The 24,282-nt window shown below is 59.9% G+C and overlaps 1 protein-coding gene across 1 annotated transcript in view; it reads left to right on the top strand.

Moving 5' to 3' along the window:
* INPP5A (inositol polyphosphate-5-phosphatase A) overlaps positions 1 to 24,282 on the top strand; it is a 167,203-nt gene that overhangs the window by 78,991 nt on the left and 63,930 nt on the right. Inside the window, exon 5 of the mRNA XM_080823170.1 lies at positions 24,003 to 24,066. Within this exon, the coding sequence (XP_080679296.1) occupies positions 24,003 to 24,066 (64 nt within the window). The remainder of the gene's footprint in view (positions 1 to 24,002; positions 24,067 to 24,282) is intronic.

Raw genomic sequence — 24,282 nt, 5'->3', positions numbered from 1 at the left:
CTGCTGTCTTCCTTCCCTCCAGTTCGGGCCCTTCTCTGCCCCCCCCAGTGGCCCTAGTGCCTGCCAGAGAGGAGAGGCCGGAAGGTGTGCTCCTGGAGGAGGTGTCCCCCCACGATCAGCCCCTCACCTCATCTCTGCTCTCCTGAGTAAGATTTTAGGGGAAATTTATGGAAAATTAATGGAGTTTACTGATGTTCTTTGATCCGAGGAAGGGGAAGGAAGGAAACGCGTTTCTGATGAGGGAGCCGCTCTGTCCTGGGGGAGGCCCCCTCCCGCGGCTGCGCCCGGCCTCCGCGCCCTGCCGGTGGGGCCAGACAGACCTGATGGAGTGCGAGAAGCAAGATTGGTTTTCCGAGGGCACCGGGCCCTCCGCGCTCAGCTAAATCACACTGTCTGCTCTGCCGGTGGTAACGACCGACTCCCCTCGGCGGCACCTGCAGCCCCGCGGGACGCGGTGATGGGCGGCCGGCCGGCGGCGGGGCCCACGGTGAAGGTGAAGCTGTCATATCGATCTTTTTAGCACTAAAATATGAGCCACTTTACTCCGCTCCCCGCTGCTGTGATGTGAAAAATAATAACTCGGATCCAAATTAAAAATATTGATCTCTGGAAGGTGCTGGAAGTAAATACGCGCCTCCCGAAGTTTTCGGGTCAGCCAAGGAGCCGTCTCGGCAATAAATGTGTCGGCACGTCAGGTCCAGGGTTCTTGATCTGTTTTTCCTCTGAATTGATTTTTCATTATTTACTTCCTAAAAGTGTTGAAATTTGGTCTTCCGCTGTTAAATCCCAGTGTTTGGGCAAATTATTTCTTTGGGGCTTATGAGCTGTTCCTGACCCACTCGCTCATTGATTGATTGATTTTTGACTCAATAAGCTTGCAGTCCCTGCCTTATTTAGGGCTTCTATCATAATTTTTTATACATTTAGGCTTGACTTTTTTATTTGCCTCTAACAGATGAGGCGACGCAGGGTATTGAGCGGGGGTGGGCGGCTGCCACGAGGTTAATTTTATCGGGCTCCGTGCCTTCCGAGGAGCCGCTGGGTGTGTCCGCGCCGCGGGTGTGTCGGGGCACAGCAGACCCCCCCGGCCCCCGTAAGCCCCAGACCCGCAGGGCCATGACCCGGGCTGCACCGGTGCCCTGCGGCCGAGTCAGGCGTGGCGGGCAGCCTGGAGTCGCAGACGCCGTGGCTCTTGGTGGGCGTGGGGGAGATCCCAGAGCTCTGGGCTGGTCCCCGTGGCCACACCGGAGAATGGGAGGAGTGGGTGCCTGGGGCAGCTTGGCAGGGATGCAGGAAATGGGGGGAGGGCCATGTCTGTTTGTGGGAAGACTTAGGACTTAAAACGGGGCTCACGGCCGATAGCACATCTTGCTGCCCTGGGAGTCAGGGCTCCCCATGACCATTTCCCACTCACTGGTGTCCGGAGTGAGAGGCGGCCAAGCCCAGAGGCCCCCGGGCTAGACCCCGGAGGCGGCAGGAAGAGGGGATTCTGTTCCTGGGCCTCTCGGGGGATGCCAGCCCTCCCTGCCCGGGTCTGCACCCTGCGTGCCCCACGTCCTCCTCTGGGGGTGGGGGGGCCCGGCCTGCACCTGCTTGGTGCCCTGCTCCTAAACTGCGAGAAGCAGCGGCCCAGCATGTTCCACGCACGCCATGTCTGTCATTAACGCTGCGAGGTCATAGTGAGAGGCTCGCAGGGCCTGGCCGGCTCTGGTCAGCGCTCGGCAGGAGGCACCCCTCGGGACCTGCGGGTGACCCGTGCTCCCCAGCGGCTGGAGGGTGCAGAGGCACGCAGAGGCAGAGAGAACCCAGGGCAAGGGAGACTGCTGTGCCTCACACGAGGGCCTGGGGTTCTGACCAACTAAAGTCCAAACAGGTCCGGAGGCTAACGGACATTTCTGAGGGTGGCTGGTATGTGACAGCAAAGAAGGAGGGCCACCAGCTGGGGTCCAGATGGGCCTGTCTGGGAGGGATGGGGGTTGTGGAGGAAGGGACTGCTCTTCTCCAGCCTGATTCGGGAGCAGGGGCGGAGGGGGCTGAATGTGGTGAGGGCTGACCATGCTGGTGGGATGCTCGTGGGGGGGGGACCCCCTGTGTGGCGTGCTGGCCCCGCTGGGACGGTCACCTGCTCTAGGGTCTGGGGCAGGAGGCGGGAGGAGCCCCATGCTCATGGCCAGCTCCCCCAGGCGGAGGTGACCGCTCCCCAGCAGAGAGCTCGACTCTGTCAGATATCCACAAGTGTCCAGTCGCAGAGTCCTGTTTTCTGACTGTAATGCCATTTCCTGGCATTTCTTTCTGCTCTGGGCACCGCATCTGCCTCTAGAAATGACGTTTCAGACAAGGACACGGATTTTAGAAGGATGATGCGTCCCCCTAAACATCCACGGGGGGTTTGCTGCCGGCGGGAAGTGGTCTGAGGGTGGTGCCACCCCGTCTCCTCCCCAGGGACCCAGAGCAGGCCGCTGGGGGGATGCCAGGCCAGGGTCCTCCTCGTGCCTCGGCTGATACGGGAAGTTAAGGCCACGAGTTGGCCTCCTACTTACGAACCAGGGTCTGCTCTTCTCTGCCGAGGCTTGGTCTGGCTTCCCCGGCGTGCAGGTGACTCACAGCCTTTCCGTTTGCCTGCAGGAACGTGGGCTCTATGCTCTCTGTGCAGGGCTGACACCCGTGGGTGCTCACACGACCTCTGCCCTGGGAGCCCATGCTCTAGGCTGATGGGCACAGAGAGGGTCTCCATTAAGGCCTGGGCCCTTGAGCAGGATAGGGAGGTGCTGAGAAGGGCACCCCAGATCCTCCCGCCTTACACATTAGGTACACACAATTCTAAAAAAGAGGGTTCCCTTAGGGGCACGTGGGTGGCTCATTCGGTTAAGCATCTGGTTCTTGGTTTTCAGCTCAGGTCATTGTCTCAGGGGCATGAGATCAAGCCCCGCGTTGGCATCTGTGCTCGGCGGGGAGGCTGCTGCACTCCGTCTTCCTCTGCCCCCCCAACTCCAGTGTGTGCACATGTGCACTCTCAAATAAATAAATAAATGAATAAATAAAAAGCGTTCCCTTAGAAGAATCCAGAACTGGAGAGGCAGAGAGCCGCCGTGGTCTCAGCTGTGGACTGTGCGCCGAGGTCCCCTTCCCCCGGGGGAAGGCGGGGCGCTGGGCAGCAGCAAGCCGACCCGTCCGGATGCAGCGTGTCCCCAGTGCCGATGCAGAGTTGAGTTTTGAAGGACAACCGTGCTCAGATTTGGCCAAACTCTGGAACTGCAGCCCCACGGCAGCAGTGAGCTGAGGCACAGGTTCGCTCCGTCCGCAGGCCCTGGTCAGGCCCTGCCGTGGGCACACGTGTTCTGCGCTGCAGCGAGACGTTGCAGCAACGGGACAGGACTCGTTTTGTCCTGAGAGAGGACGCCTACGGGCAGGTAGGTAGGTAGCAGGTGCAGCAGCGACTGCAGGAAAGACGGAAGCCGCCGCCGAAGGAGACGTCAGGGACGTCGCGGTGCCGTGCGGGTTCCCCACTCGGGTACAAGCGGGTCTCCGGCTCGAGGATGGGCTCAGGGCTGCGTGAGTGCGACGTGTGCGTGAAGAGGAGAGCCAGGCTGAGGGAACTGAATCTTTATCTTCCCGCAGGAAAGTCAGTCGTTAATGTTGAAAACTAGAAAAGCAGGAAGTGACATGATGAGTTCAGTGATACGGGCGTGAACACCGAAAGAAAATGGGTGAAAGAAAGTGATTTTCTCTGGGTAGGAGAGGGGGGAAGTGACCAGGGAATTGCTGGTTTTCACAGACGACTTGCAGAACCGTGATTTTTTTTTCTTTTTACCAACTTAAAAAGAAAAACCCCAGAAGTCGGAAATTCCTTGTCTTCGTGGTACCTCAAAGGAGACTTCTGGGGAGAGGAGGCGGTGGCGAGAGCACGGTGGCGTGTGGCTCTGTGCCCCAGCGCGCTGACACAGCCGCGAGCCGCGGCAGGGCTCGTTCAGCCATCGGGGCCCGGGCCGTCGGAGAGATGCAGCGGCGGAGGCTGGAACCTGATGAAATTCGAGCACCAGGCAAAGGACTTACAGAGGGTTCGGTGGTCCTTGGGGATCCACTCTGGTTTGGGGAAAAGAGGTGAGTTTATCACAGCCCTGGAAAGACGGAGAAGGGGAGGTGGTTGTTCCGGATTCAGAAGCCCTGTCAGATCCGGCTCTGACGCGCCTGTTGCGGTGCCGACCGCACTCTGCCTCCTCCTGCCCGTAAGCTCGCGCCGCCTGGCGGTGTAGCCCGTGACCGCTAGAGAGAAGTGGGTCCAAACCCAGATGCCGGAAGACAGTGGGGATTTCTGTATCTCAGCAGGACGGACCGTCCACGCTGTGCCCCCAAGTGCGCGTTGGTGCCCCTCTGTGCTGTCCCTTTTAAAAACACAGCCCAGAGCCTAGTACAAATTCTTGAAAGCTTCGGGTCAGCTTTACGGACTGGACTACATTGAAAGTAATGAAGACGGAGTCGTCTTGGGGAGAGAAGAGCGCGAGTGAGGTGCTTCCGCGACGTCAGAAGGAAGTGGCTCGTTTCCGCCGGGGCGGTCTGGTCCTGTAGTGAGGGCTTAATGCTGTCCGCTTGGGAAGGGTTCCGTTGGGATTTGAGCAACTACCACTTATAGTAGCTTCAAAATGGGAAGTATTTAGGAATAAATTAGGCCAAAGATAGGCAAGACCTGTGTCGTGAGCGCTACGACCCATCACTGAGAGGGACCAAAGGAAACCTGAGTACACGGAGAGCTTTCCCGCATTCAAGGGTCGGGGACTCGGTACCATTCAGATGTCGTCTTTTCCCACATTGATGTGAAGATACCAGGGGAAATCTGAGAATTTCTTGATGGACGTTGACACACCAGTTCTAAACTCAGGTGGACATAGAAAGGCCTTTGATTAGCGCACATGAGGGCTTACGCTGTCCGATGGAGACTTGTGGTAAGCCTGTAGTTGTCAGGACAGAGGAGCCCTGATGTAAAGCCACGTAACCAGACCGTGGGCCAGAGTGGGAGCCGGGAGCAGGCCCAGGACTGGATCTGACGAGGTGTCAGGCAGCCCGGGGTATCGGGGGGGAGGGCGCAACCCTTTCGCAAGGGGAACTATGACGATTAGATGACCGCATGTAGAAAGTCAGCCCTATTTCACAGGTTATGAACACCCAGTTCTAAACAGATGATAGACCCAGCATAAGAGCTAAAACCATAAACTCCAACAAGAACGCGTAGGTGAGAACCCTCCGTGACCTCAGCTTTGCTGTGGATACGACACAGAACATGCAACTGTTATGCAAGACGGTTAATCTGTTGCAATTCAGCAAAATGAAAAAAACGTGTTCTTCAAAAGACACAAAACCAGGCAGTTCACAGCCCGAGAGAACGTTTGCAAATTATATCTGACAAAGGGGTTTTGCATACGAGAACTCTTACAGCCTAGCGCTAACCAGACGGACAGCTGAGTTTTTGAAAGATTGGAACAGATACTCGACCACGTAAGACACAGAAGCTGCAAACAGGCACATGAAAAGGTCGGCAACACTACTGGCTGTCAGCAAGACGGCGGGAGGCCGTGGCGGAGCACACGGACCGCATGCCGTGCTGGGGAGGGCGAGGAGGAGCCGGGCCTTGCGTGGGGCTGCGGGGGGAGTGCGGGTCCCAGCCACGTGGGGAGACACTGCGGTGCTTCCTTAGAAAGTTAAGAGACACCGACCTCATGAGCCTGCCCGTCCGCTCCCAGGAGCCTGCCCGAGAGGAGTGAGGAAACCTGTCCTGCAAAGACGAGTCCTCACGTGCAGAGGGCGTCTCGGCGAGAACACGCACCCACGGGCCGGTGGCACGTTGCCGTCCTGCTCAGCTGTCGGGGGGACGGGCTGAAGAGCACAGTAGTCGCTCTGCAGGAAGCCATCGACGTGATGGTCTTGAAAATGCAAACTAACCTGGGCTGGCCGAAAGCAGACCAGTGCTTTCCCGGACGGGGACTCCAGGAGCCGTGGACGTGCGGGCACCCCTGACCGGTGACGCCCCTCAGGCGTGCACACGCGGCAGCCCTCACCTGCGAGCACACGCACAACCTGCGCGGTTCGGGGAACGCCAGCCGCGCCCCAGGAACACTGCCACAAACTGGGCGCGTGGGGCGCGGCTGGGTGGCCGGACTCCGGAGGCTTTGACTGGAAAGGGAAGTGTCTGCATCACGGGCTGACTTCACCTGGAACCCGTGAGCAGACGCTCTGCGCATCTTACGCTTAAGGAAACAGGTGGTTCCAGGAGAAGCAGCCACAGGCTCCGGGTCTTACACGTGCCGTGCAGGTAGCACCCGTGTGAAGTCCGAAAGGCCGCCTTGCGCTGAAATGAGGCCCTGTTGACTGTGGATGGGAGGGTGACATCGGTGCCCTTCTCCTGTGTGCTGGGGGCAGGCATATGGGGCGGAGTGGTCTTCCAGCTCACGGCTGGCCAGTCAGCTCACAGATGTGCCGTGTGCCTGCACGGGGGCCGGTTACACCCCTCGCTTCCCATTCTGAGTGAACTAGCGCCTGGCTTTCTGTGGGCACCGTCCCGCATCCCACCCACACCTCCTGCGTTGCCGCCGTCTTGTGCTGTGTCTGTCTGCCCCTCCAGACCGTGAATTTGGGGCCTGGGGGGTGCACTGTGTGCAGCAGGTGTCCCTCGGGGCCCAGCTGGGCACACAGTGTGCATGTCTCTGGCCAGATTCCTGCCTCCGTGCGTCCCGCTCTGCGTGCGGTCCCCGTGGTGGCCTTGGCCTTGTACGTGCGTCTGGGAGCCCCGCCTCCCGGCCAGCAGCCCACCAGTACCGAGAGCAGTTCTCTGGGGAGCCTGAAGCAGGGGGTACTGGCAGGTGGATCCAGCATCCTGTGGGGCAGGTGCCGAAAGAGCACCCCCCACATCTGGGATTGGGACGCGTGGCTGGGCTGGGTGCTCAGGGGTACGGGCACCCACTCTGTTCCACGGGCAGTCCCATGGGACCTTGTGTGAGCGTCCCGACCTGCTCCTCTGCCTGTCTGTGCACAGGACCGGGTGCCGTGGCTCCTCTCTGTGAGCAGCGGGCACGGGGTCTGCTTGGGGGCAGGGTGTGGGAAGGGACAGGGAAGGGGCAGGGACACCACAGGCTCCCTCTCCCCCATAGGCAGGTCGTAAAAGCTGCCTGTGGCCTTGTCCATCCTCGCCATCCCAGGCTGCCCCCTCGTCCGAGACGCCTGCACGTGCCGGTGTCACGGCGGACTGCCGGTGACCCCTGGCGAAGGGCCTCCGAGCAGTGGGGCGGTCCCTTATCCTTTTCCCAGAGCCCGGCCAGGGTCATTCCGAGCGTGGTGGCCAGGGCATCTGGCTCCCCTCCCTCTCGCCAGTGCGGCTCCCGTGGGGCCCAGGCAGCACGAGCCTGGGGGTCCCCTGCCCGTCCAAGCGGCCCCTTCCTCCGAGCGTGTCTGGCCTTCCCCGGTGGGAATCCGGCACAGGCGCCTCGTGGCCGGCCGATCCATCAGGCCCCGACAGGCGTGATGGAGGGCCGTGTCACGCGCAGCCCAAGAAACAAATACGAAATGTGCCGCTGGACAAACTGAAAAATTGTGAAGCTCTTAAGAACTTTCCTGCTCGTTAGCATTTTTTGACAGAAAATCAGTGGAGCAGCGAACATAACAAAATAGTCGCGGTGATTCACAGTCTGGCATGTCCCGCTCGCGTGGCCTCACGCAGCGTTTCCCTCCCGACGCCCGTGAGCGGCTTCGTCTCCTGCACGTCCATGGGCTCCTTGGTGCCCTGGCCTCTGCTCGCGCCAGCCCAGGGCCTCCCCGCAGGTGTGTGTTCACTGCCCAGCGGGGACGAGAGGGGCATCCTGCACGCGGGTTTTCCCAGAAGCCCAGGCTGCCCAGTGCTCGGACGGACCTGGCGGCCAGGAGGCAGGTCCCGAGGGTCGCACCCCGGGGGAGTCCCAGGGCTCAGGGAGGAGAAAGGGGCTTGACTTCCTGCGCCCGGAGGCCGGCAGCAACGCCTGGCGAGGCCTTCCCCAGGGACGGCGCTGACCAGTTACGCTCAGGCCGATGGATGCCCCGGCCAGCCTTCGGGTGGACAGTCGAGGGCAGGGTCGGCGGGGCGCTGGGCCCTATAGGATGGCTCGGCTTCACCCACGGCCCCTCTCTCCTGGCCGCTCGCACACAGGTGCATTTGGCCCCTGGCGGCGGGTGTCACTGGCACTCGGTCCTGGGGGCTGGTGGCCTGTGCAGGGCCTCTTGCTGAATCCAGTGCCCACACGTGCAGACACTTAGTGGCTGCGGGATTTCCATCTGCAGGGGACGAGCCCGACAGGTGATCTGTTGGACCACATCCCTTTTGGATTTGTTACGTGAGCTCCCGTCCGGGCTGCACTGCTTCCTGTCTGCCGCGTGAAGCACTCGTGTCGCTGTGAAAGGGGGGACGCGCCGACTCACGGGGACAGTGCTGGTGCCCGCGCGGGTCCGTGTCCCTCTCCCTGGGGCGGGGGCCGTCGCTCTCAGGCTGGTGCGGGTCAAGGGCCCCACAGCCCCAGTGCCCAGTCTCTGCCTGCAGCTCCCCCAGGTGGCGGCGGCCAGTGCCTCGGGGCCACGTGGCCTCCTGCGAGTCCCCACGATGGCCCCATGAGCACCAGGCCCCTCAGACAGGAGGAAACGAGAAGCCGGGTGTAGACACTGCAGTGTTCCTTGTGCATTTCCCAGTGTTTTCCCAGAAGGGCTGACAAAGCAGAGCTGGTTCCCTGTCACCTGGGACACATCCTCCCAGAGAGCTCACGTCTTGAGGGGACCTGCGTCTCCAGAACACGGGAAAACCGCCTCGGCCGAGTCGGCTCAGTCCGCATTTCCCCGTTTCGTGTCTGTCACCTTTTAGGAGAAGATGTGATTTTTAATTATTACCAAGAAAACTATTGGGATTTGGGATTTCTTGCCTCGTGTGTGATTATTTTCCTGGTTGGGAGAGCAGAATGTCACAACCGGGTCCTTCCCTAACCACGTGTACCTGGTTTTGTTCCCTGTTCTCTGCCGAGTTGTGATGAGCCGTTAACACAGTGTTTGTCCTCGTCTAGTAGCTCGTCTGTGAGCGTGGGACGTGGCTTATGCTCACGCGTGTGTTGTCTCCAGTGCCCAGAGGTGCCGTCCCGTCAGCCCCCCGGCCTGCAGTCTGGACGCGCCGCTGCTGGTGCTGTCTCCGGTACGTGGACACGGCTACACTGGGGAAGGGCCAGCGGGTACGGCCTGCTCGTGCGCACGTGATGCGGGCAGCCCTGCCAGCCCCCAGCCTCCCTCCTCTGCGAGAGACATGAAGTGTGTACCACAGAAGCAGACCGAAAACCGCTCGGGTCCCCCAGAGCGAGTCAGTAGGAGGCTGTTGGGCCCCGGCCCTCGGGGCGGCTGTCCTGCTCCCTCTGGCCTTCTGCAGGGGGACGGGGTCTCCAATGGTCCAGAAAACCCCGAAGGATTGGCCACACAGCCTGAAACATCTTTCAAACGGAAATTGTTACACTTTGCTCTTCGTCTTGAAATTAATGTTGGGTTGTCAATTTTTATTGCGCCTCTAATGGACGAGGTCCTGCTGCCGCCGCCGCCGCCCCTCGGTCCCACGCGTGCCGTGGTGCAGACCGTCTGCAGAGCGTGCCCCGTGCAAGGGGCTCAGGTGATGGGCCCCTGGGCAGGAGTGCCGCTCCCACGGCCTGACAGCCCCGTGTCCGGCGGCGGCGCCTGGGGCGCAGGAGGGTCCGGCCCTCCATGGGTGCTTCCTTGTTTCTCTCTTCACCCCCACCCAGCCCCACGGCTGGGAGCACAACTGCTGACGCCGCTTTCGCAGCTGGGGCCAGACCCACCGGGGCTGCCAAGGCTGAGGTCGTGCTGGGTTAGGGTCTGCTTGTGAGACCCGGGGATGCAGTGGCGTGACGGTGCGCGTCTCTGGCTCCGCACGGCAGGCGTTGCCACGGCGAGCCGTGGTGGCCGAGCCACAGCCCCTCTCGGGTTAGCGCGGGTCTGTTTAATGAATATTGGCTGTTCTTCCAGCCACCGTAATTATTTAAAGGGTTTTCGAAAGAGAGAGAGCAAATCGAATCAGACTGTAACAGTCGTACGTCCTTCCGGAGCTGAGTGTATTTTTAGAAATGTGGGCCTCTTTCCGAGTCTCCCCGTTTTCATGTGTTATCCCGGTAACCGAGTTTGTAGCTGGAATTAAATTTATCAAATTGCGTTATCCTCTTTAGAAATTGGATAGGTGCCCTGGCGGGGCGAGGCAGAAGCTAATCCGCTTTGCTAAAGCCTCCGGTGGCCCCGCGTGGCCCCGCGCAACAGCAGCACGGAGGCACTGAGCTCTTCCTCTCACCTCGGACGCCGTGTAATTTCTCCTCAATCCCTTGTGCAAATAATGACATTTGAATCGAGCATTAACAGGCTTAATTACTTTAAAATTGTCATTTTAATTTACACTGATATAGTATTGATCACACAAGCGGAGATTAAGCTGTTCAACGGAGCGGATGATGGGGAATTAAACATTAAGGGTCCTCGAGGGGCCGCGCGCCGCCCAGCGAGAGCCGGAAGAGGGATGGCATTTCTCGGTAATGAACTGGCGGCATGCGGGGACATGAATCTCGGGCTCTTGGAAAAGGGGAAATAATGGGGTTTGGGAAGCGCCCGCGGCTCATTCATTCGCTGCCATGCGCCGGCTCTCCGGCGACTCGTCTGCCGAACCAACGTTTATTTATCCAGCAAATTCCGAGCGTTGACCTTTCTGCTAAGTACACTGAGCAGAAGTTTGAGTGCACATTTTTCAGGTGTAACTTCTGTAAGTGTTTGTTATTTTTCCTTATTTCTAGGTATCATCAAACAAAAATTTTCAGTTTTCCTAACGCACTGGCGTCGGTGGGCCCTTCGGGGCGGCCGCGCACCGGGAGCTGGAGGCGGGGGCCCGGCCACGCCTCACTTCACTCCTGAAAAATTCCAGAGGCACATCCCGGGCTTACGCGTGGCCGGGCCCTTCCTTAGACGGAGGGACACGGAGCTCGCCTTTCCGCCTCTCCGGGGCTCCCCTTCAGCCCCCCAGCCGGCCGCGGGCGGAGCGTGCCCGTGAGCTGCCGGACTGTGGGCGGCGCGTGGCCGGCAGCGCTCCTGGCTCCTGCCGCAGCGCGTTCGGTCTCTTCCCCTCAGACCGTTGGGTCCGTGGAGCTGACAGGATAAAAGCTGAGGTGATTGATTTTATCGCTCAGTGGGGAATGATGAAATTCCTGATCACCGTCCACAATGGCTTCATTGTGCGCGGCGGCTGGAGATTCAATTAAGACACGATTGGGAGAATGGAAACACGCCGGGTTGCTCCTCGCCTGGAACGCGGGTCTGCGCCGGTCCCGCCGTCCTCTTCCCCGACTTCGAAGCGTGGCGTCCCTCTCCTTCTTCCAGCGGCTCCGCGCTCTCCGGGCCTTGGCGATGTCCGTTTCTCCTCTCAGAGCAGCTGGGCTCCGATGCGTGCCCGGCACGACCCCCTTTTCCAGGGCACCTGGATTGTTCTGCACACCTGACGGCGATCGCCCGGGTGGCGGCCGGGGAGCCTGAGATGCGCGGTCCTGGGCGGCGGCATCCGGCGGGCGGAGGAGCGGGCGCCGTGCTCCCCGGGCTGGCTCTCTGCCGCCCTCGCAGGAGGACAAGGGGGGAGATGGACTTGAATATTTTCTTGACCTCGTACTTCTCGACGTGCCAGCACATCTTCACAGAGAACGGGAGGGAGCCTTAGTGACCCCTGTTCTATGACGTAGAAAGGAGGACACTCCTGGGGACAGGTGGCCGTGCCGGTCTGGCTTGGTCTTTTCCTTGGAAGCTGGGGGACAGTGAGCGGCCTCTGCTCTCAGATGCTGGTGGGCTGCGGGGAGAGCGATGTTGCCGCGCCGGGACTCAAGCAGCGTGAGGCGCGCAGCCTGGCCCTCGTGGCCGGCGTCTGGAGTGGCCAGCGTGCGACTGTGGGCCTCCGGCACTTGGGAGAGTCGGGACAGAGAGGTCAGGGTCTGGGGTCTTTGGCCTGGCGCTGTCTCCTCCCTGTGCTCTCAGCGGGCGGGCTGCGCACAGCAGCGTTTCCTCTTTCACTGGCTCCAAGCCCTGCCCTACTCCTTGTCAGGTATGCTTCCCGACGTGGCCCCCTGCGTGGGGTGAGCCACATGTGGCTCCTTCCTGCACCGGCAGTTCCGCCCTCCGTGTCCCTGAGTGCCGTGCCCCCCTTCCCGTCCGCACAGCCCAGCACTCGTGCCAGGCCCCCGTTTCTGTCCCACGGTGCCTGCCGCCTCTGCAGCCTCTCCGGCCTTGACCCCTGACCCCTGCTGGGTCTCTGGACCTCCGTCGGCTAATCCCCTGGCTCACGAATCCTTCCTGGAAAACCCCGCTCCTCTCTAATCTGTCTTCTGCTGGCCCTGGGCCGCGGAGCCTCTGTGTCCCCTGCCGGCCCACCCTGTGGGGTTGTATCAGGCCCACCTGGCCGGCCGTCGTTCCCCCCAGCACAGCTCAGTGCTGTGGGTCTGTGGTCGGTGAAGACGGCCGTGCGGGGAGGGACCTCACACTGGCAGCTGTGTCTGACTCACGCCCTTCCTAGACTCCCTGGCCTTCTAGAAGGTTCCATCAGGTGTGTCCCCGGCGGTGGGTGGTTCTCGGTGCAGATTCTCCCTACAGCAGACACACGTGCCAGCGTGCCCCTCTTTTTACAGAGGAGACTCTGGACACCACGCCTGCCATTGGACTCACTGTCCCGAGGAGACCCTCGTTTCTCCTTTCCTGTTTTAAGGAAAGTAATGGCTCTTTCCCGTGGCCAGGCAGCAGCACCGGCGGGGAGGACGTGCACACAGGCTGGGGTGGGCGTCACGGCTCCACGGGCTTTGTCCGCAGGCCTAATTTATATCAAGGCCATTAGTGGGGGATGGCTTTTCCCGTAAGGGCCTCCGTGATTTGGCCTCAGAAGAGAGGGAGGGTGAGAAAGTCTGTCTTTCAGACTGTGGGACCTGTGAGTGGCCAGCTGGCCGCCCCCGATGTGAAGTGTGGGGAGCGCTCCGTCCGGCCCCTTCACCCGCCTCTTCTGGTGGGGCCGCAGGGGCGCACGGTGGCTGGGGCTCAGTTAGGGCTCTTGGCGTGTCGTGGCCTCTGCCTGGCCAAGGGAGGGGCATCAGACTCACCCAGGGAGGGCACTGAACGGTGTTTGAACACTGAGGCTTCGGCCTCCCTTCCGTGGAAGCAGAAAGCCTCTGGTGGCTGGCAGGCCCCTCCCGACTGGGCCTTTCCGTCTAGCGTCCGCCTGGGCCCCTTGGAAGCCGTCCTCTCCTCCTGCAGTGCGCTAAGGGCATTGGGGGCAAGAGGAAACAGTCGAGGCATCCCCTGTTAGGAATGATCATTACCATGGAACTGTTACCTCATCCTGGGTGCTCTGAGTGACCCTGGGAACCACGATTGTCTTCCCGTGTCACGTGTGCAGCAGTCCCGGGACTGACAGAGGCCCCCAGCCCAGGAAGAGGCCATCACCGGGGTGGGGAGCCCCACGCCGCGGCCCCAGGACCTGCCAGCCAGGAGAGGACCCAGTGTCGGAAGACGGAGTGACCATCAGGGCCGCGTATGTCGATCCAGAGGGAGATTGAGTGAACACGGGGTTCTCACTGAGAGCCGATCCTAACCCGGGGAGGGACATAGGACGGCCACGTGTGCCAGCGGCTTCTCCGACGGACGCTGGTACTCGTCCCTCGTGACCTCCGTGTGCAGAGAACCGGACACTTAGCCCCACGGTGCAGAAGGGCGAGCTGAGATGCTAACCTGTGAACCACACGTGGGCCAGAAAGAAACACGAAAACGAGCGGAGACAGAAGGAGGCGTGCGGTGTGGTTGGACGTGGAGGGCAAGGCCTGGCGCACGGGAGGTCGGACCTGAGAGGTGAACCACAAGTCTGGTTTGTTTCAAGTGTCATTTCTGAAGAGATAATAAATGACAGTTTTCCAGGGTGTGAAAGATCTCAACACACAGATTCAAGAGCCCTGATGGCCCAGAAAGACGAGAGAACCCTGAGCACGACCAGAGACGCACAGGACTTTTACAGGCTGTGACGGGGGAGGGGGGAAGCAAGAGAGATGGCAGTTAGACGGCGGACGCGGCGGCCCCGGAGGCCATGGAGGGCGACCGCCACCCTGAGTTCTGCGTCCCGCCCACATGCCTGCTGGGAACGCGTCCGTGCGCGTGTGGGTTCGGACAGAGCCGTGAGACCCGCACAGAAGGCAGCAGGCCTGCAGGAGGGAGCCCAGGGCAGCCGGCGAGACGGAGACCCACGCGGGCACGGAGCGCAGGGAAGGGAGGGGTCGACACTCGGCCAGTGGGGCACGACTCCGCGGGATCCCGTGCTCCCAGGGCTCTGTGACGTGGGGGACAGGAAAGGTGATGAGGCCTGCGAGGCTCAAAGCCTCGGCCCGGTGGGAAGGCGCTTTCTTCGGGAACACAACTGTTCAGCCTACCTGTGCCACTGGGACTGAGTTAAATCATTTGAAGCAGAAGTAGATGGCATTTGCAATATAATTGAAATTTAAAAATCAATTAAGTCTTTTTAGTAGCATTTTATATGCCCAAGCTTCCCTAATGGCAGAAGATATTTTGTAAACAGCTTGTGTTTGAGTCTTAAAGTGCATCTGACTGTAATTACCCTCGTCCGTAATGCACATAACCGATTTCTCCAGAATGCTTGTAAGGGTGGAATTATAATTGCAAAGCTAATGATTTTTGGAAGACAAAAGATAAGTCAGAGCTGGTTTGATTATGACGCAGATGCTCCCCATAACTTAATTGGCATAAAAGTTTATTGATTATATTTCTAATCACTTAGACATGAAAAAATGACTTAATAAATTTTGTAATTAAAGGTGGTTCTTTGAACACTGGTGTTTTTCTTTGCTCGTTATTGGAACTTTCAGTTTGCAAACTACGTATTATCGAGAAGTGTATCCATATTGCAAACAAATCTCATTTTGAGAGAGAAAGGCGGAAGTGAGGTGAATCGGGAGTGCACCGGAGTGCTCACGGCCGTCGCGGGGGCTCGCGGTGGCGGCTCCGTCGCCGCGCCTCTGCTGTCCTTCCAGAAGAGACCGCGGGAGGACCTGGCTGGCTTTTCCCGCGTGGCGCGGGGCAGGAGCTTGTGAGAGCTGTTCCGTCGGGAGGGGCAGCAGGATTAGCCAGTGAAGGAAGGTCTGCCTGTGCCCTCGGAGCGCCCTTGCCGTGTCCGGAGTGGGTGACGTCCCCATCAGCACGGCCCGCCAGGTGCGGGCAACAGGGAGGACGGGCAGGACGTGGCGGCCCCCCGTCTCCCGCCTGTGAGAAGAGGAACCTCGAGGGCCAGAACTCCTTCCGTGTCACCCGTCCAGACGTGGCCGCGCACATCACCTCTGACCTCCGACCTCTGAGTGCGGAGGTTGGGGGTCAGTCCCCGTGCGCTCCGTGCGCCGGCAGACCTGGCCCCGTGGCTGCTGCCTCCTCCCCCCGTCCCTCTGAGATGGCACCTGCCGCTGGTGCCAACACTGACCGCTCTCTCCACACCCTGTCCCCACGGGCCTCTCCCTGTCCCCACGACTGCCCCTTGTCCTCTCTGACCCTGACTTCTGGCCGTCTCTGTGTTGGCTCTTTGATCTGTTCCCAGCCCCTCCTTGATAGTGGTCCTGGGTCCAGCCGCCATCCCTGTCCTCTGCTCTGGCTCTCGTCCCTCCTCGGCAAGCTCAGCGTCTGTGGCATCGACCACCCTGTGTCACACGCCCCCCCTTCCATCTGCCCCCAGACCTCTGTCCCGGACTCCAGACCTGAGCGTCCAGCCGTCTGCTGGTGTCTGCTGGGGGGTCTTACAGCCATTTCGAGCTGGACCCCTTCTCTCCAGAGACCCCATGTCAGGCGCGTGCCCCGCCTCCCCGGCCTTGTCCTGGGGCAGCCCCCACGCTCACGCTGCTGTGTGAGGACTTCTCGTGGACGGAGCCCCTGTGGTCAGGAGCTGGCCTTTGTGTGAAGCACCTGTCACCGCCCCCGCACTTCAGGCCGTTTGCTTCTCGGGACCTTTCGGGTGCCCAAGACCGCGGAGAAGGTGCCGGAGACTATCTGCTCAGGGACTGGGTGCCCGAGTGGGTGCGGGAGTCCTTGCGGCAGCTGCTCCCTGTGCCAGCTGGTGACCTTTCCTCCCAGGTCAGCTGTGCTGCCAAGGGTCCCTTGCCCGCAGGGGTCTGGCATGACCCCCGCCCTGCCTTCTGTGCCCTCACGCTGCGCCCTCGCCGGGCAGCCCGTGCACCGGGCTGTTGCTGAAGGCCGTCTCGTTACGTGGGAGTCGCTCCTCGCTGCGCTGATGGGAGACGTTAACAGGCACTTTAATCTGGGGGTGTGTCGTAGCTGCACGGGAGATCGCATGGAGCGCTTGCCCGCCCCATCAGGACGACTTGTGCTTCGCCTGGCCCCTCACGAGATGGCCTAATTGGGGACACTACAAGCAGGGACCGTGACAGGGCTCAGCACCCCGGTCCCTGGTGCACACACAGCACGCCGGCCCCCACCGCGCAGGCTTTATAAAATGCTCTTTAATTCAGGAGCAGAATAGCATTAACTTTGTAAGGAGATGAACACAATGGACAACCAATTTAATTAACTTCTGCTGCTGGCTGTGGGACGGCAGACAAAATGGAATTACCCGTGCGTCTCTCAAGCCGGCGGCCGCGTGGGGAGGGCGGCCATGGGGAGGGTCAGACGGGGGGACCTTGTGCCGTCAGTTCGCGGTTTGCCCCCGGAGCTGAAATGGGAAAGTCGGGACTTTGTACCTACCTTGGCTCTCATCTTAGCGGGTTACAGAGCCGCCTTGAGAGTGTGCCGTGCTGGTGACCGTGATGTGACGGCCTTTCCCACGGACTGCCTGCCGGGTGAGGCTGCCTCGTCCAACTTGATGGGCTGCCCGCGAGTTCGTTACACGGAGATGGATCAATGAGGCTCTGCGCTGATTTAAACGAAAGCTTCGTTTCATTTATTATTGTTTCTAATCTAATGAACGTTACGGTATTTTTACCCTGATTTATTACTGCATCTACTAAATTGTTTTAAAGCCAGGAGCGTCAGCTTGCTCGTGAGAGGCCAGTGCCCCTTGTTGGTAGAAAGTGTGATTTTCGCGGCCATGCGGTGGAAGTGATGTGTCGGCTCGTCCCCTGGAACCCGAGCCAGCGGTCCCGTGTGCTGGGTCTTGAACTGCCGACCAGTCTGTCCTCAGGCACGTCACTGCGTCCCTCTCCTTGACCAGGCGTTGTTGGGTGCCTAGTGTGTGCCGGGTGCTGAGCTGGGGACTCAGAGGTGACGAGAACACCAGCCAGGAGCTTCCCACCCTTCTGGTAGAGAAGGCAGGTGTGCGAAGGAAACAAGCCCGCGGCCAGAGTGAGCAGCCCTACGACGGGGTGAGGCTGTGCTGGGGCCGCCAGGGCTTTGCATGAGCAGTCTGGGAGGGCAGCTCAGAGGAGGCAGCCTTGCTGTGGAGACCTGCAGTGGTAGGGAGTCGTGTGAGCAGAATCCCAAACGGGGAAGGCAAAGCAGCTAAAGGCCCTGATGGTGGCAGGCCCCGGGCGCCCTTGTGGCCGGAGCTGCGTGAGCGGGGGTGGGGCCCGGGAACACGCAGGAGCCGGGCGGCCCCGTGTGCCGGCGGTCCCTGAGGAGCGGAGCAGTGACGGGGTCACGTCCTCTTCTCCAGAGGTCACCCGCCGTCGGGTGAAGAGGCTGAGGGGACAGTAGCCGTGGGGGGCGCAGGGGTCACGGCCCCGCTCGGGGCTGCGAGAGCAGAAGGAGGGCGAGGGTTAGAGGCCGCGTGTGGATTTCGCAGAAAGGGTGTGTGCGGGAGAGGTGGGGCGGCAGGGAAGCTGCCGGAGGGTGCAGAGAGACCCCCAGTTTCCGGGGGGCAGGCCAGCGAAGGCTACGGTACTGTCCTGAGTCGGGAGAGATCGGGCTCTGTGTGAGACGCCCACGGGGGAGCCGCCTACCCCTGACCCCGAGGCTGGCTGTCGAGGGGAGGCCCGGGGCTGTGCGCGTGGGAGCTGCCGGCTGGAAATGGGAGGGGAAAGAGGCTTCTTGGGGGGTCCCAAGCAGACACCGTGTGTCGTCCCCTGGGGGAGGAGGAGTGCCCAGAGACGCAGACACGAGTCCTGAACCTGGAACTAGAGGGGGACGGAAGGGCAGGTGAGCCCTGCTGCTGAGAACGCGAGCGTCGTGGAAAGTATCGTTTGAACTTGTGCCTGGGACGTTCCTGAAGACATGGCGGAGACTCCTTTGCCTGGGGTGCCGAGCAGAGAGACCAGGTTGGAAGCCAGAACAGACCAGAGCTGGGAGCAGAGACCAGCGATGGTGGACGCCCGCGTCGGGGCCGCCGCTGGGAAGGCAGGGCTTCACGTCAGGTCTCGTACAGCGGTTCACTGCGTCCGTCAGTCACATGCCAGAAGCACCCCGTGGCCGCCGCTCCCTCCGGCCCGGCCTGCGCTTCTGTCTCGGCCAGCGCGCCTTGCTGGCTCGGCCCTTGGAGGAGGCGTCTCTCCCTCGGCGCTCCTCAGTCGACTAAAATGTCGCTTGTTGCCCAGACGTTGACCCTGAGCTCCAGACCCACGAGCCATGTGCCTGCGGGGCGTCCACGTGGCACTTTCATCCCTGTTTCTTGTTCCCGCCAGATTCCACTCCTCTCCAGTCTCCTCCACCAGAAAACTGCCCACTCCGGTGCCTTTCACCAAGCCTTGGGGCATCTTCGACCTCCCTGCTTTGACACACCCTCCTTCACGTTTCTCAGAAGATCGCGATTTGGGCACATCTGCTGCTGCCCTCCGCACACGCGCCGAGTTCCTAGACAGAGCCGGGCTCCTGTGTTCCACACGGGCCCAGAACCCCCGAAGCTGCAACAAGACAGAGCAAACACAAAGGGAAGAAAAGGTGGAAATATTGTGAAGACGAAACAAACCCAAGCCAGTGGTCCTTACCAGTTACCAGGGGGGAATCCGTAATTGTTGGAACGGAAAGGAGACCGAGTGAAGTTGCTGAACAAAAGATTAATGGACAAAAGCTAGTAGTGCTCCCGTTCACCAGCAGCAAATGGTTCTAAACCGAGAGTGGTTTTAAAAATTACACTTTCTGGAGCGCCTGGGTGGCTCAGTGGGTTAAAGCCTCTGCCTTCGGCTCAGGTCCTGATCTCAGGGTCCTGGGATCGAGCCCCGCGTCGGGCTCTCTGCTCCGTGGGAAGCCTGCTTCCCCCCCTCTCTCTGCCTCTCTGCCTACTTGTGATCTGTCTGTCCAATAAATAAATAAAATCTTAAAAAAATTACACTTCCTAATGGTAACAGACACTAAAAGATAACGAAGAATCAATCTAACAAAAGATCTTCAAGACTTTTATGGAGAAAATTATGAAACTTTGTTAGAAGACATTTTAAAAGACCTCGAATGTATGGTTAAGGATGTATCACATTCATGGGAAGGAAACGGAGTACCCCAAAATGTCGCTGTTGCCTGCAGACTCCCTGTCGGTCATCCGAGCCCAGCAGGGTGTCGAGGGCGTAGACCAGCAGCGGTTCTGAAGTTTCGGTGGAAATACAAAGAGCCCCAAGTATCTGAAGTCCGTGGGAGGAAAAATAAATGAGGCGTTTCATTAGTAAATATCAGGACGTGTCATAAGCCAAAATAGGAAACATTGTTGCTAGAAATAGATCAAGAACGCTGGAGCAGATCCCCACACTGGTGGACGGACAGGTGGAACATGAGAGTGACAGTGTCAGTCATGGGAGGACCCGACGGGGGGTTTCCGCAGACAGTGAGATGACCCTGGAATTCCCGTTGTGCCACACCCACTAGCAAGCCTCTGGTCCCTAAAATCTTAAATGGGTGGATCACACTCTTACTGATCGCCCGTGAGAACGGGATACCACCGTGGAGTCAAGTTAGGGAACTATTTCCAAATAAGACATAAAGGCATAAACCATAAAGGAATATATTGATTAATGATTAATTGGACTATTTTGGTGGGGAGAGAGTGTATGGGGGGGAGGGGCACAGCGAGAGGGAGAGAGAACCTCGAGCAGGCCCCACGCTCAGCACAGGGCCCAGGGTAGGGCTTGATCTCCGGACCCTGAGCTCATGACACGAGCCGAAATTAGGAGTCAGACGCTGAACTGACGGAGACACCCAGGGGCCGTGACTAATTTGACTACTTTAAAAGTAAAAATTTTTCATTTAACGAAAGGTGCCCTAAGAAGACAAGCTCGAGAGGGAGACAGTCTTTGTAATGCAAGTAATGGATGAAGAAATAATGTCAAATCATATTTAAAAATTTAAGATCTTATAAAATGAGAAAAAGGCACATAGAAAACGGACTCGAGTGAGGAGTTCACAGGCGAAAACTAAGTTGCCAGCAGCCTTCGGCCCAGACGCTCAGCGGGGGTGCGATGGAGACGAGACGAGAGCACCGGGGACGTGCCATGTGCTCATTTCCGCCCCCCTGGGCGGCCAGACCGCGGTCACCTGAGCCCGGGCGTGGTGCGGGGTGGGGGTGCGGCCCCAGGCGTGCGCCAAGTGCCAGGGACAGGAGGGTCGTGGGGCGGGCTGATGGCACCTGCGCCGACACCGGGACGCAGAGGACAGACCTGCAGGGAGAGACCCGTGGGGAGGGGCCGGTTGGCGTCAGCCCTGCAGGGCACAGCAGACCCCTCTGGAGTCCCCGTGTCACCGCAGCGCCTGCGTGCCCCTGCCCCACCCCACCCCCCAGGTGATCCCTGCTCTGAATTTTGTATTTATGGTTTTATTCCTGTTTTGGTATAATCTTAATAAGTCACCTTTTTTTGTTTTCAGCTGCTTTGGTTAGCTTTTTGTGAAGTTTTAGGAACCTCCTTTCTCAGCCTTGCGAGGCCCGCCTGGTGTGCGTGTGACGTGTTTCCCTGGTGCACAGGGCGCCGTCCGGGAGTACTTCAGGTGTCGCCGACCCGCCTCCGTGTAGTGAAGCGTCCGGTTGTCAGGGTCTGGAAGGGCCGCCGCACACAAGTGTCACCTCCTGAGGGCTCCAGCGCCCCCGAGTGAGCGCCGCGTGTCCCGTGTGTGTGAGCTGTGGGGAGTTGTAGCACACGCCCGTCTCGTCGTGCGTGTCCCCGTGCACAGGGGTCGCTGCGGATCTGGACAAGGTGTCGGCGTCCCGAGCGGCACTCGGAGCCGCCTGCCTGTCCCAGTGCGTGTCTTGGGCTGTGCATGCAAAGCCGCTCTCTGGTCTCAGCCGGGAGCTCAGACGGCGTGTGTGCAGCCACCGTCCTCCAGGAGCTTCTCCTGCTCAGTGCGTGCCCCACCGCGTGGGGGAGGCCCCGGCGTCCCATGGCGTCCTCCACGCTGCCCGCCCGCGCCGGGACAGAGTGGGCCAAGGTCCAGGGGCTTCATCACACTCTCCAGCCATCATTCATTCAAGTCTGATGGTTCTAACTTAGAACAACTAAGTTTCTCTGATTTGTTATAAACTCATCGACAATATCTCATGAAATTCTTTCTCCTGTTCTTAGATCTATTTATTTTTTTTGCTTTTTAAAAAATATTTTATTGATTGATTGGCTGATTTGAGAGAAAGTGAGCACACAAGTGGGGGAGGGGCAGAGGGAGAAGCAGGGAGCCCGATGCGGGACTCGATCCCAGGACCCCGGGATCATGACCTGAGCTGAAGGCAGAGGCTTTAACCCACTGAGCCCCCCAGGTGCCCACTTTTTTTTTAATTTTTAAAAACGAATGAGTTGAAGATACGTTATCTGTAGAGACAGCACAGTGTGCCATCCTAGAGGAGCAGAGACTCCGGAGGCCCACGTGGCACCTGTGTAGTCGGGTCCGGCTTCCCAAGCTGCGCTGGGCTGGGACCCCGCCCCCCCCAGACCCCGCAGCTGGCTTCCCGGGCCCTCCCCACCCCCACAGCCGGCCCCCGTCCCTTGGAAGAGGCAGGACCCCCCAGGAGAGGCGGGCGTGAGTCTGGCCCTGGGGCTTTCCAGAGGCTGTTGGGAGGTGGCCGCCGACACGGATGAGGACGCGGGGCACTCTTACCCTCGGCGTCACGCTCAGGCGCTGTTCTGTGGTGTCTGCGGAAAAAGAACGTGTCCCCAAGAGCCCCTCGCTGCCGCTGCTCGGGCTTGAGCGTTAGCTTTGTGGAAGGGCAGGCCGGATGCAGGCCCAGGTTGACGATATGTACTTTGGCTGCTGACCTAATTGCGGGGATGATGAGTTCCTGGCCCTCTGATTTGTTTGCAAATGAAAAGTGATGGGAGCCTTTCTAACGAGCTGCCTCGTGTTCTTTCCTGGTTGGCTCCTGCCCCGGCCCCGGTCACCCCAGCCCTGCGCAGGCCGCTCCGCGGAGTGTATTTGTCAAGAGCTCCCCCTTCTCCGCCCAGGTGGATGGCGGTGGCGAGCGTCAGGCCATAGCCAGTCTCAGAGACACGTCGTCTGCCACGTTCCACGGAGCACAGGAGCTGGGGTGTCCGTTCCTGGTCTGCCCCGACCCGTGCTGCAGAGCCCGTGCGGGGAAGCGCCGGCTCCCCACCGCGCATGCCATTCGGCAGGCCGCGCCTCGAGGCCGGCCCCACGCGGGCAGGGCCAGGCCCCCACCCTGCATTTGCTCTTCTGGCAAAAGTACGGCATCGACCGGGTTGCCTGTCACTAATGGAGAATTAATTGCCGCCTTTGACAGTCAGGTTTATAAATATGTAGAAAGTATTTTAATTGTTTTTAGTGAAACAGGCAAGCAGTCAGTATTCTCAGATGAGACGAGCACAGAGCGGACCGGCGAGCGCCAGGCTCCCGTCCGCGGGCCTGGGCGCTTCTGTGCAGACATTGCCGTGTCCTGTGACCGAAGTGTGGCCCGAGTGTACTGACCGAGCAGGTTAAACAGGGGGAAAGTTAGCTTCACCTTTGACTTAAGTATCCATTAGAGCCGATTATGGATCTTCTCTGTGAATTACAGTCTCTTTTCCACGTCCTTTTGTAAACTTCATGATGTTGTGTCAGCGCGATCACGCCCGGCGAGGCGGACTTGAAGGTTTGCCACGTTCACCTCCTGGCGCTTTCTCGGGGCCACACAGCCTGTCGGGAGCTCAAGTCTGCAGAGTGGCCCCCCCGCCGCGGCCCCTCTCCCCAGGCACCTTGTTGGGTGGCCAGGTTCAGCGGAGGAGTAAAACGTAGGTACAGGGACACGGATGTGCCTGTGCACGTGTACAGGGTTACACACTCCATGTGTGTGTGCACGTGTGTGCATGTAAACGTACGTGCACACACGTGAAACATGGACATTCATGTGTACATCTACATGGGTATGAGCAGCCACATGCATACACAGATATACACACACGGACACACATGTGTGTTACATGCACATGGGTTCGTAGGCATAGGCCTGACTCTGTACACACATATGCTCGCGCACACACGTTACACGGCCTCACAGAGGAATACACGTATCCATATTTGCGTGCACAGGCACATACAAGACACCAAGTTTGAATTTCAGGTAAACTGGTCGCTTTAGGGTGAGGTGTCCCATGCAGCCCTCCTTTGGTGGTTCCCCCACCCCAGCCTGGCCTCTGCAGTTTGGGGTCCAGAGCAGGACTGGACCGCGGGGCCGGTGGCACTGCGGGGAGCGGGTGGCCGTCCCATGTGCGGAAGGAGGACGAGGGGGCAGAGAAGGCCGGTGCGGGTGTGGCTGCCACGAGCCCCGGGCAGGTGCAGCGCACAGTGAGGACAGCGCTGGGGTCGGAGCCCTTCCCGTGGGCCCCGGGCGCCTCCAGCCGAGGGGAGACCACGCTAGAGTGGGCGCCAGTGTCAGGGGAGGGGCCTTGTGTGTGCCGCTGAGTGTGACTGACGTCTCATCCCAGCAGCCGGGGTCAGGCCCTGAGGAGGCGGCTCTGTCCTGGTTCGCGAGGGCTTGAGTCCGTGCTCCGGCCTGCTTCACGCTGTTCCGCTCTCACCCAGTCTCTCTGTTTGCTCCGCAGGCATTAGGAAGCTTTTATTTCCTTCATGAATCCCTAAAGAACATCTACCAGTTTGACTTTAAAGGTAAGACTCTTCCGGGATTCCCTGGCTGGGCTCCCCCGTCCCACCCAGCGCCCCCGTGGGGGGTCGCAGCCGCTGACCAGGGCCTCCTGTGCAAACCTGGCTCTCTGGTCCCCTGGAATCCACGTGGCATTCCTGCCCCAGTCCCCCGCCCTGGACCCCTGCCCCCGACTTCTGCCCCAGACCCCCTACCCTAACCCAGATCACACCCTAGACCCC

Source organism: Martes martes (genome assembly GCF_963455335.1).
Source record: "Martes martes genome assembly, chromosome: 14".
NCBI lineage: Eukaryota > Metazoa > Chordata > Mammalia > Carnivora > Mustelidae > Martes > Martes martes.
The sequence above is the reverse complement of the archived record's forward strand: the minus strand, read 5'-3'. Positions and strand labels throughout refer to the sequence as shown.